At 35.9% G+C, this 12776-nt stretch overlaps 3 protein-coding genes and 1 long non-coding RNA gene across 6 annotated transcripts; 3 read left to right on the plus strand and 1 right to left on the minus strand.

Annotated features, from left to right (window-relative positions):
- On the plus strand, positions 1 to 4179 carry LOC130726114 (uncharacterized). 2 transcript variants are annotated; one of them, XM_057577345.1, is made up of 7 exons: positions 1 to 102; positions 915 to 1124; positions 1248 to 1400; positions 1715 to 1808; positions 2171 to 2253; positions 3238 to 3391; positions 3842 to 4179. In XM_057577345.1, exons 2-7 carry the CDS (start codon positions 924 to 926, stop codon positions 4075 to 4077), a joined length of 921 nt encoding a protein of 306 aa, XP_057433328.1. In that variant the 5' UTR covers positions 1 to 102; positions 915 to 923; the 3' UTR covers positions 4078 to 4179. The 2 variants fall into 2 exon arrangements, with proteins under 2 accessions (XP_057433328.1, XP_057433327.1); XM_057577344.1 differs by having other exon boundaries at positions 16 to 102; positions 236 to 1124.
- Positions 4180 to 4530: 351 nt separating this feature from the next.
- On the plus strand, positions 4531 to 8686 carry LOC130726112 (annexin D8-like). Of its 2 annotated transcripts, none has more exons than XM_057577342.1 (6): positions 4531 to 5930; positions 7147 to 7292; positions 7431 to 7649; positions 7840 to 8052; positions 8129 to 8218; positions 8317 to 8686. In XM_057577342.1, exons 1-6 carry the CDS (start codon positions 5855 to 5857, stop codon positions 8515 to 8517), a joined length of 945 nt encoding a protein of 314 aa, XP_057433325.1. In that variant the 5' UTR covers positions 4531 to 5854; the 3' UTR covers positions 8518 to 8686. The 2 variants fall into 2 exon arrangements, with proteins under 2 accessions (XP_057433325.1, XP_057433326.1); XM_057577343.1 differs by lacking the exon at positions 4531 to 5930 and adding an exon at positions 6614 to 6911.
- Positions 8687 to 10199: 1513 nt separating this feature from the next.
- On the minus strand, positions 10200 to 10963 carry LOC130726017 (uncharacterized). The gene has a single exon (XM_057577223.1). The coding sequence runs from the start codon at positions 10894 to 10896 to the stop codon at positions 10432 to 10434; it is 465 nt and encodes a 154-aa protein (XP_057433206.1). The 5' UTR covers positions 10897 to 10963; the 3' UTR covers positions 10200 to 10431.
- A 197-nt stretch (positions 10964 to 11160) lies between these two features.
- On the plus strand, positions 11161 to 12527 carry LOC130726018 (uncharacterized). The gene is made up of 3 exons (XR_009014688.1): positions 11161 to 11561; positions 12053 to 12185; positions 12271 to 12527. It is a non-coding gene; the product is annotated as an uncharacterized LOC130726018 (long non-coding RNA).
- Positions 12528 to 12776: the final 249 nt, after the last annotated feature.

Here is a 12776-nt window from a genome sequence, read left to right on the forward strand (position 1 = left end):
CCAGGGAAGGTTCACGTACAACCTGGAAGAAAGAACTTGGAAGAAGAAAAAAAAAAGACAGGAACGCAGGGATGGTTATGAACAACTAGAAGAAGGGAAAAAGTAAGCTATCTTTCCATGAAAGATCATAAAGTTTCGATCTTTGCTTGATTGGGTATAACCTATTCATTGTTCTCTCAATTTTCCTCATTAACCCTTCATATGTATGCTGCTACAATCATGGATCTGATCTCAGCAAGCTCGACGCCACCCATGAACAACCAAGTTCCTAACAGAAGCTTCGATGGCGACAAAGGCACCACCTTTTGCGGTGGGGATGGTGGTTCATTGTGAGGGTCAGTGGTGTTGGTGGAGAAATCCAAGTCATGAAGAACCAGATCCAGAGAACCTTAAGCAGAGGAATTTCCAGAGAAGAATGCTTTTACAACAACCAAAACCTCCACCGAACCCACACTCATCCCCACCGTAACTCAGAATAACCCCCACCGCAACCCAAACCAGGCAACCACAACCCACTTGAACCCAGAACCTCACCCCATCCACAATGAAAATCGACCCCCACCCCAGATCTGAAACCCAACCCGCAACCTCATTGTTAAGAAATAATTGTTTAATTAAGAAAATAAAATTTTTGAATTATTTTTTTATAAAAAAACCGGAAAACCTACACTAACAGGCAAAAAGTGACTTGTACAACTATGCACAAGTTTTTACTTATCTATATTAAAGATTTCCGGTATAATAATAAACAAAATCATGTTTAAGCAAACAACCAAAACGGTGCTTACAATTTGCAACTTCCAGAATTCAATTGTGAACAAGGTTGTTGTGTGTCACTAAATTCACCAACAAATCACAACACCTTTCACTAATGACAATGGTTTCATTGGATTGTTTTCTTGGTTACAAACCAGCCACGCTTCATGTTACAAACAGATAAAGAGCTTTCTCTTCCATTTCATGTGATGATACATACAATGCTATTGCCACCGATCCACACCACTTCCATGGCATCACGTTCCCTGCGGTTTCTGTCACTGACCCGAAGAGCCTTCTCTTCTTCTTCTCATGAGGGTCGGGTTTCATTGGTTCAAGGAGCTTCCAGAGGCATTGGCCTTGAATTTGTAAGATTCTTACTTCCTTATGTTACTTTCACATCATCAATGGTTTCTTACAATCTGGGCACTCTCCCACATTGTCAAAACTGTTCCTTCTTTCATGGGCTGTGTTTTTTGTTTCTACTGCAGGTGAAACAGCTGCTAGAGAACAATGAGAAAGAGCATGTTGTTGCTACTTGCCGTAATCCTAGTGCCTCAACTGGGCTTTTCCAGCTCAAAGATAAATTTGCTGATCGTCTTAGTATTTTGCAGTTGGATCTCACTGTTGAAAGTTCCATTGAGGTAATCCTTCTTCTCCTTTTTAATTGTTTTCATTCTCTTTCTGATATCAATATTAACAGAAAGCATGCATTTGGACTAGATGCTATGTAAGTTAATTTGAGTGTATTAGGGTGAATGAGCTAAACTTGTATAGGGAAAGTGGAATTGGGGTGATAGATGAGCGTGGGAAAGTACAATTTCCCTTTCAGCCTGGTAACATAATTGTGAAATTCATATTCTGTTTTAGGCATTAGGACAGGTCTGAGTTTGGTTTACATAATTTCAAAACTCATTTGTGTGTTAATGTTTTGTGTATTTCACAAATGTTTTTTCAGGCATCTGCATTGTCAATAAAAGAGACATATGGTCATCTTAACCTTCTCATTAATGCGTCTGGCATTCTTTCAATACCTGAAGTATTGCAACCAGGTAGTGATTTTGTTTCATTCTTTGGCTGTGGACTTGGAATGTCCTCTTCCTCTGCCTATTGTAGCATACAGTCTTGTCAAATTAAGATCCTAAAATCTTTAAAACTATTTTTTATTCATGAATTCCAACCCTCTTCCACCTTCTGCAAAATAAGTATTTAAGTTAAAAGAACATAAATTTGTAACAGATTTACCTGTGAGAAAAAATAGAAAAGTAAGAGCTTGCCCCTGTAAAGAAGGGTGTGTGTAAGTAACGGGGAGTAGTGATATTTAACTGTGAGATAAGACTCTACTATCTTATTTTAAGCTTATGTTTCCTACAAATACAAGGCAATTGATTCCTTATTTATCTATACTATACAGAAACAACATTGAGCAAAGTGGAGAAGTCATCTTTAATGCTTGCATATGAAGTTAATGCTGTGGGTCCTATCTTAGTTATCAAGGTAAAATCAATCTAGTTTTCATTAGAAAAGTTTTTTAGTTGTTTATCTATTTAGGATGATGTTAGAACATATGGGTTCTTTATGTGTACGAGTTTATAGAGGCCTTTCTGTGTTGTAGGAAGATATGGATGTACACATGATAAATAGCTAATGTGTTTGTTCTAATGATTATTGTTTACTGTTGTTAGTAAATTCTGTAAACAAATGATTAACTTAGTATATTGGCTCCATGAAAATATATTTGCTGATAAATCATTACTATTTACTAAAAACCAGGGTAATTAAAACTCATGCTTGTTTACAATAATTGATGATGCCACCCATACATGTCACTGGAATGCTTATTTGGTGTGATGGTCAATATGTAAAGTGATATAAACCTAATGCAAAGTTATAGCATAAAATTTGTGTCTGTGCATGAGCCAGGGCACTTGTTCCATGAGATGCACATGATGAATATTTGCTGAAAAACTCAACCAAGCTTTTTGGTCAACAGCTATCAACAGATATGGAGCATGTGTATTGGGTTCATGAGAAGAAACTGTTTTATAAATCCTCTTACATTTCTATGCTCTCCAGCTTATTTCATAAATACTCTAGTCATGATGAGAACGAAGAACCTTGTTGGACTCCTTACTGAGATCCTGTTGGCTCCTTTCTGATTAAAGTAGTTCACCCAGTTCTGCATTTCATGCTAAAATGATTAGTTTTGCCTTCCAATTTCCCACAATATTTATCATGGGAGCATTTGCTTGAGTAATATTTGTTCTTCTAGGCCTGTGAAGAAATAAAGAGCTGAAACTGTTTTCCTTTGACATTTTAGCTTATTTCTTTAATTTATAGATTTATGCAATAATTACAACACTTTGTTATTGTTTCTGTCCAACTTTGTATGTGTTTCTTTACCTTTGCTTTAATGAATGGACATGTTTTCAATAATTTGAAACAATGTTTATTTATCAAATTCCATGATTCTTTAAGCAGCATATGTGGCCTCTTCTAAAAGTTGGAGCTGGCTATGGGACTGAAAAAAGTCCTGCAGTTGTGGCTAGTTTGAGTGCAAGGGTTGGATCTATCGGGGACAATCGTCTTGGTGGCTGGCACTCTTATCGAGCTTCAAAGGCTGCTCTTAATCAATGTATGGCTTTCTTTTGTATGATCATTGTCATGTGATATTCAATATGATGAATCTAAGGGCCTCATTGGACCTTGCATGTGTGCTCTGATTATATATAAAATGTGGTTTCATCATGATCCAACTGCAAAATTCATCATCAGATTGTAACTTGCAAATTGTTGGATTTCAAAAACATAAATACTATAATGATATTATTTTGTAAATCATACTTTGTGCATTTACATTAATCACTCCAGAATCCAGACGAATAAGATATATCTTCATTTGATAGTGCTTGCATAAGACCATGCTTCTTTTCTTGTGATTACCAATTACTCTGTAAGCTCTGTTCATATTTTAGTTGCATTTACCTTGAAATGGTGAAGAATAAATAAAAAATGAATTTGTAATTTTCCAAACTGTTTGAAATGGTAATCTTTACGAGTTTTTTGCTCCCTTATATTCTGACAGTATCAAAGACTATCTCGACCGAATTTGCAAGGAAGAAAGATCCAATCGCATGCATTTTACTGCATCCTGGTACGGTTGACTCAGATCTCTCCAGGCCATTTCAAAAGAATGTTCCCAAAGAGAAGCTCTTCAGCAAAGAGTTCTCAGTCCAAAAGCTTTTAAGCATCATTAACAATGTGAAGAGGCATGACAATGGCAAGTTCTTTGCCTGGGATGGTCAAGAAATTCCTTGGTAACCCTATAATACCTTTACCTAACAACACATGTGTGAAAGATACCAGTAATAAGCGGCAAAGGTGCGCTAATGAAAGTATGACTACAAAAAATTCGTTGAGTTTTGTTCCAATTTTCACCTCTTCTTCTCCCTGTGAATCATACTTATTGTTTATTGATATTCGTTTTAGTTCTAGGAAACATAGGCACTTCAAAATGCTTTCTGCACTGGTGTTGATACTTTTTGGATCCTCAGATACTCTATACATATTAGTTTGTATAGTATTTGCAATGAGTTCAAACTTTGCTCTTCACTTTTTTCTCTCAATCATGAATAAGTTGTGTTATATTTATAAGGACTTATGACTCATTCCCATTTTTAAAGTTTAAACATAAGATAATTGGTAGAAACCGACCCCCTATTAAGAAGGTCTATGAGAGGAGAAATATGAAAGGACTTGTGTATCCAACTGCTGAGGAGGGATGTTAGTAACCAGTTGTAAGGTATAGGACTTCAGTTCCACACTAGAAACATGAGATTCTAGTTGGGGTTTTCTCCAACTAGAAAGGCTATCTTTTGTGGTATGGTTCGTCCAAGGTTCTGACTTCTGGTCAAGATTGAACTGAAAATTCTGAGCAAATTTAGGTGGACGGGTTGATGTGAATAGGTCTTAGTCCACATTTGGAAGAATTTATTTGCGTTTATAATATAACATAAACATTTATCTTGTTTGGGTAAACATATAAAAATAGTTTATGACATACCTATAAGTCATCTTAAGCTTATTTCCATAACCTGCTCAAATTAGTGTATGACCTACCTGCTCATTTTTAGTTTATTTTAAGCTTCTCATTAGCATTTAATTATGTTGTTTACCCGAATACACTCTTATTTTGAGATTTTTTGAGAAATCATTTCCACTTCTCATTGTTGGAGCCGGCAGTATTAATCCTTTATTTTTGTGATGATGAGGGATTGTTGGAATTGAAAATGGTTAGATTCTGCTGGATTTGACTCTAGTGCAAACTTTGCACTATGCTGACCAACTTCTTACCAATCAAATGGTCACAATAGAATCAGTGTACTTTTCTACAAGCATTTAATTCCACAGCATAAAGCAAGACTTTTACTGCAATCCACAAAAGAAAAGGACAAAAATAAGGAAACCACTCTGGCACCCTTCTCCAAAGGAGAGTTATATAAAGTTCAAATGGGATATAATGTGGCACTTTGACTTATGAAAAGTAATATTAAGATGGAGCTTGAATTAGAAAAGTAGTTTAATAAAATTATGCTTAAATTGACACAATACAACAGAAGTCCTCAAAGCAACATAGGTCTGTTACAGCAAAATACACATTCAGGCATTCAGCACTCCCTGCTGAAATAATTTCAGTAGTAAAAAACAAAACAAAATGAAGCTCCAAGTGAAACTAGTAAACCGAAAGTCATCAAATGCGTAGAACATTTGACACAGGGTTGTTCTAGCTTAAGCTATAGTTATATACAAAATACACTCTGCAGTCTGCAGTCTGCAGTCTGCATGATGCCATAAGCATTATTGCATTAGATTAATTTGTTTCCATCATTCACGCATGAAATTTTGGACACTTTCCATGTACAGGTTGGGTTGGTTTGTGACAGTAAAAAAAGAGAGTTCATTGAACTTTAAGTGTATTAAAAAGCTTAATGGTATGTATTTTCAGTTAATTTGTCTCCTGTGATATGTTGTTTCTCTGCTGGATACTATCAGATTGCATGATTTGATTTCGAGAACTGTTGATGCACATGAAAGGGTAATGAATCTCTTGTTGGACTATTTTCATATATGGGTCTCTATCACGATGGACCAAGGAGACCCACTACACATAGTTGGTGAGTTGTGTAGCCATTTCAAACGATCACACTTTCATCTATGTCAAGTCTCATTCAACCATATTAGCTATGTTTTCACTATCTATTGGTACCGGCGCAAAGCGGACGTTAGCACACTTTAAGATAAAAAAATGAAGAAATCATTCTTAAGAATTAGGATGTATATTTGTTCAACTGGTATTCTAACACACTAATATACACACATGTACATATATATTGATTAATTAATTTTTTTAAACATAATATTTATGCAATGATGGCTCAAAATAAAAATAAAAGAAGATTAGGAGAGAAGGGGGGAGGAAAGAACTAGAACATAACTAGCAAGACTCAAGTTCTATGTGAGGAAGGTATTATGTTCATGATGATTTAATTTGAAGTCATTAACAGTTATGATTATGTTTGTTATAAAGTTGTAAAACTACCTTTTGGAAACTAATTTCTGAAATGTAAATCCAGAGAGTATTTTCCCAACTTTACACACTTCTAGCGGTTCAAACTGCCAAAAATCTACTTGTGTTGATTGGTTATCCGCACTGTGTGAGAATTGAAACCAATTTCTTTCACATTTTTGGATTGGATGTGTTATTCCGTTTCTTTTGCATTGTAATTTGATAAAATTGGGTCCGGAGAGTTTCTACATTGCTTTCAATTCACATTTTTCCATTGATATGCTTAACGCCAAGTCAGTCATTAGTTTCTTCAACAAAAAAACCCTCCTTTGTTATAAAATAATTCAGTTACTAATTAATTGTACAAAGAGAATTCGTTTAGAATAACGTATCAGACAAATTTAGCTATTTAAGTACTTTTAATCTCAAACAGTTATTTTAGGCCTCCCTTCTATAAAATATGAAAGTGAAAATTAAACAATTTATCGAAATCTTGAACTGAAGAAACAAAACCAAATGGAAACTCTACTGGCAGCAAAAGATTCTTCTCCCATCGAAGATGCTGAAACCATCAAGAATGCCTGCCAAGGTTCAGTTTTATTTTATCACTACATACCTTTCACGTTGCACATTTTTTTTGTCAAGATGTTGCACAATATATAAAGGAAGTTTTTATGCTAAAGTTTTATGGTATTTAATAACTTTTCTATAAGAGAAAAAAAAAATTAGATCATTATTTTGATGTTTCTAATTATTAACAAATTCATGTGACATCTAATTTTACCACATTTCTGACATAAATCCATGGTTTTTATTTTGAATAGGATTTGGGACTGATGAGACAACTCTTATATCCGTCCTAGCACATAGAAATGAAGCTCAAAGGAAGCTTGTGAGGCTTGCTTATGAAGAAATTTACCATCAGGATCTTATCCAACAACTCAAATCTGAACTTTCAGGAAACTTTGAGGTAAAAAATAACAATTCATAGCATTAATGTTCCATAACACTTGGATGAAAAATAGGCATGGAATTCTATCACCCTAGAGTACTTTGTATAGATCTTTTGAATGAACAACATTCTTATGATAACTACCATTCAAACCAGAGAGCTATTTGCTATTGGACAATGGATTCAGCTGAAAGAGATGCTGCACTTATTAATGAAGAATTAAAGAAGGCAACACCAGATTACAAAGTAATAATTGAGATTGCTTGCACAAGAACTTCAGAGGAGCTTCTGGCTGTGAAGCGTTCATACCAGCTTTTATACAAGCATTGCCTTGAAGAAGATGTGACCTCTCAAACAATTGGTGATATTCGGAAAGTATGTGGATTCTTAAGCCATTATCAAATTGTTTTCTAGGTTATGTGAATGTTGAAGAGGAAAATTAGCACAAATGATTGCAGTGCTAATCTTTCATCTAAAAGCACAACAAAGACAAAGACCTGTTTGTTTGTTTATTTAGGTACTTCAATTAAGATCCAGATTATGAGGCTTATGATTGTTCATGCAGTTGTTGGTTGCAGTTATAAGCACCTACAGGTATGAGGGAGATGAATTTGATGAGAATGTGGCCAATTCAGAAGCAAACATGCTTCATCAATTGATTGAAAAGAAGGCTTTTAACGATGATGAAATCATTAGAATCTTTAGCACAAGAAGCAAGAAGCAGCTCTGTGTGACTTTCAATACATTAAAAAACATACATGGGACAACAATTATCAAGGTAAGATGAGTTTATACACTCTGTTCTCCATACAGAATCCAAAGATAAGAAACACATAAAACTATGGTAATTGCAGGGATTATCAGCGACTCCAATTGATGAATACCTCGGAGCATTGCGTACCACCATTCGTTGCATTAAGAACCCCCAGAGATACTTTGCCAAGGTAACAAAGGTCATGAAATTAATTTATCAACTATTCTCTACCTCATAGTTCTTATCTCTGAAGCTTTTATTAAGCATGTATACATTGACTTGATTTAGGTGTTAGGGAACGCCTTGGATGATTTGGCAACTGAAGACGATGTTTTGAGCCGTGTTATCATCACACGTGCAGAGAAGGATTTAAAGGAAGTCAAGGATCTTTATGCAAGGAGATACAATGTCACCCTTGATGAATTGGTGGCTAGGAAGACATGGGGAAATTACAAAACATTCATTCTAGAATTGTTAGGAAACAACTGAGTTTGAGTGTCTGACTTTAGCAGGATTCTTTAAGAAATAATGTTATATGAAGTTATGACCCAATAAACTCATTGGCATTTGCCAACACAATAATGTAGCTTATCCACATATAGCAAGGATTTTCAAGTTTTTGGCATTTCATCAAAATACTTTCATATATGTATATCTCTCTCCCTCTTATCTTTTATTACTCCTATATTGAGTTATTTTCCTCTATCTTTGTCAAACGACAAATATGAACAACAATATAAAAACACAGCACTCTAATATGGATTTGGTAAACTCAACTTCAACAATATATAAGGGTGTTAGGAGATGGAAAGAATACAAGATTCATGGAAGTATAAAATGACAGAAGAACAAAAAGAAATGATAAACAGAATTTCAAACAGATAGCAGGAAAACTAATTAAGCAAAAACAAAAACTTAAAAAGTAGAGAGCAGAATAAGTTACCTACAATTACAACTGCATGAAATTGGACAGAGAGAGGAGGGAATTACAGAGATAGATATGCTTAAAGCCAGAGGTGAGCAAAACAGAAGCAATCACTACAACCCAAACCTGTCCAAAGTAAATCCCTCATAATTCTAATAACCCTGAAAGCCACACCAATTGAAATCCAAACAAAATGACAGCACACAGCGGCTGTTGGAGAAAGTAACACTGGATAAGGCTATTGTGACCACCTAAATACATGAAATCACCATTCTAATCATCCAAACGTTTGTAACAAAACAGCATGGGAATCTCCACTTAAAGGAACACACACTGAAGGATTTCAGATTGGGAAACCATATTAAAACAGCAAAGAAAAGACCAAGATGATCCTTTAAACCTATGAAATTACTCTTTTCCAAAACAACCTTCAAACCCAAGGCAATGTCAAAGAGATGAAAAATAAGCACAATCACACATTCTTGCCATTTATTCCCCTCAAATGATTTGTACCATGGACAAGCTAAGTGTGGCAGATCAAAACATTCTCTAAGCCAACTTTGATACACTTGATGAAGACTGTGCCAAGAGCACATGAAAAAAACTCATTCACAAAGGAAAGCAAAGACAGAGATAAAATATCTCCTTGCCTAACTTCTCACTGACCTTGAAACCCCAATTAACAAAACGAGCAGAAAGGCAACCAGAAATAAAGCATTTCCATCTAGCAACTTAACTGAACATCTCCTCTACACCTTTCATAATCTTATCCCATCTTTTAAAATCATCAACCACCTTGATTCCTATGAGAGGCATCAATATCCACTTACCCGCAAGCTGCACTAAATCTACTATATTATCAAAGATGGTATTGACCATCACTAAGATCAATCTCACTAAACCTTCGATAATCAGTTGTCCACACAGGAAACCAAATAGGGCCCTTAACCATTCACTTTATAAGACCTATCTTTCATAGATCTACAAGTGATAAAAGTGGAGTTCATAACACTAGTTTTCCAATTACAATAGATTTCAGAAAAGAAAAAAACATTGTAAGTGCTATTAATAACAACTTAACTGAAGAGTTCAAAATGAAAACAACAGAAAGACCATCTAGTACTGAAGCATTTCATTATCCATGCTCCAAACAGCTTTTCAAACTTTCACTTCATTCATAAAAACCATGATAAGAGAAGCTCTAAAATTTCATTTCCTTATCATTGTCATTCATTCATACATATCATTGATCAATATTCCTATATATTACCATCTGTTCACCAATTCAATAATAACAAAAATCTTTAGTTTACAGAATACAAGACAGTCAAAATTAGTGATGTGTTATAGCAAATTTTCTCAATATCATGCAGACATTATTCCATGGCCAATTTTCAACAATTCAAAACAAGTGATGGATGATTCTACAACTAACAACAAGACTAAAAAAAATTGAAACTGAAATTGAAATTGAAAAATCACTCTAAAACAACAGTGGCACCCAATGTCTTGAGTTTCTCAATAATGGGATTAGCCTCATCCTTGGTGAGACCCTTCTTCAAAACACAAGGAACCTTCTCCACCAAATCCTTAGCTTCCTTCAACCCTAAATCAGTGAACGCCCTAACCTCCTTAATGATCTTGATCTTGGCGGCGGCGTCGTACTTCTCCAGCTTTATATCGAAAGCTGTCTTCTCCGCCGGCGCGGCGGCGGCATCGGCTGCAGGCCCAGTTGCGGAGGATGCCGGGCCCAGAGGGCCGAGCCCGGCGAGCGGTGAGCCGTAACGGTTGAGACCCATCTTGAGTTTCCATAGGACGGTGAAATCGTGCCTTTCGAACCTGTTGAGGGCGAGAAGCTCATCGGCGATGCGTTGAACTTTCTGGGTAGGAGCGTGAGAGGCTGTGGAGAGAGAGCGAACCAGCTTCAGAAGCCGAATGGACATTTTTCCTTCAGCTTCTTCACACACAGTGTCAATGTTTCAGTGAAACCAAACAATGAACAACAACGTTGGAACTTGGAAGGGGAAGGTTACTTTTTTGGTTTTTTTTTTGTTTTCCTTTGGTCTGGCCCAATTTCAGTTTTTGAAGATAAAGTGGTTTGTCCAAAAAACAATAAAAAAGAATTCTACCTATTTATAACTTATTTTATCTCGTGCATTGCATCATCGACATCATCGATACATGTTTATGCTTCTCTAGTCTACTACTTCTTAATCTTCCACAACTGTAGCTAAATAACCGCCAATTACACATCGACACGTGTCCTGCTTTTACTTACTTTTTTTTCCTTGATCGATAGGGCCAGAACGACGTCGTTCTCCATTCATCTCTGTTCTCATGAACCCTAAGCTGGCAATCACGTGTTTGCTCTCCCCTTCTGCCCACTCCATCGTACCATTCATCATCTTCCGTTTCTCTTCCGCCTCCATTCGTGCATAACTTTTCTTTGATTTGTCTCTTCTACGGCAGTACCAACGTCACATATATCACGCGTTCCAGCCAAGATCGACGTCACCCTGACCAGAAGATCTGCTTTCCACGATCTGCGGCTTCTTCTCATGGCTTCTCCGGTGATGGCTTTCACGTCAACCCTTCAACCATTTCGTGGGTAAGCTTCGGAACAGTTCTCCATTGATCTTGAACTCACTGTAGCTTAGCACATCTCTTACGTTTCTTCCTGATTTCGTCCTTTATTTGAATTTTTTATCTGATAGTTTTGATTAGATTGAGGGATTTGGTACTTGCTTTGCAACCATTACCTATGGTTAGATTGGGTTCATTAGTTACTCATGCATCTGTTATTTCCATTCTGATATGCATCTGTCATTTCCACTCTGATTTGAAGTTGGGATTAGGTTTTTAGGTCTAGGGTTATAGGTGGATTGCACAACCTATTCTCCTTTGAATTTTTTATCAGATCCCCTTGCCTATAAATTCTCACACAACCCTCACTCCAGCACCATTTCCATTGTGTGTGTTAGTTAGTAATTTAGCATTTCTATCTGGTGTGTGTTAGTAACTTAGCAGTTCAAGTCACAGTAGTACAACTCAAACCATATGTTTAATTGTTCTAACCTTTTCTTTGTATGTCTTTTACAGCTGGGACAGAATTGCAGAGAAACTGAGTTTCATGTTGGTCTTTGGAGATTTAGTGTGGATTGGTATGACTCAATGCAGGAAGAGAACTGTTTAAAAAATGTGGAAGTCTGTGATACATGGCAAGTCCTTGCAGGTTAGGTTTCTGTATTTTGAAGATTTACTATTATTTCTAAAATTTTGGTTTTGTTCTAAAGCTATATATGTTTTTCAATGGCAAGTCCTTGGCAGGTATTGTTTTTCAATGCAGACGCTTAAGGATGATTGAGGGGAGCTCAAAGTTGCAAAGCCCTCTCTCAGTCCTTCTCTCCCTTGATTTCCTTCTATATGTATATATGTTATCCCAGAAGATTTCTTATAACTGGTGCATGTATTTATGTAAACTCATACTCACAACATCTTTGGAAGAAAATGATTGTGAATATAACCTGAAGGAAACCAATTCAATGATTTGAAAGGCTTTAGTTAAATTACTTAATTTCAAAGCTGGGACATAGAAATATATAGGGAATGTTTAACATTGGCATGGTATAGCATTGGCAGATTCACTTACATGTTAGTAATACAATTTTCTTATGATGCAAAAGTCTGTTTCTATTTGCTTCAAATAATTACAAATGTTTTAGACATTATAGAGAAATGTCTAGGGGTGTAAGAGAGCTTATCTTCTTTTGAAACTCTCTTTAGCTTCAAGCATAGGTTCTTACAATTTTGTGCTACTTCAATT

The sequence above is a fragment of the Lotus japonicus genome, chromosome 6 (assembly GCF_012489685.1).
Source record: "Lotus japonicus ecotype B-129 chromosome 6, LjGifu_v1.2".
In the NCBI taxonomy this organism is placed as follows: domain Eukaryota; kingdom Viridiplantae; phylum Streptophyta; class Magnoliopsida; order Fabales; family Fabaceae; genus Lotus; species Lotus japonicus.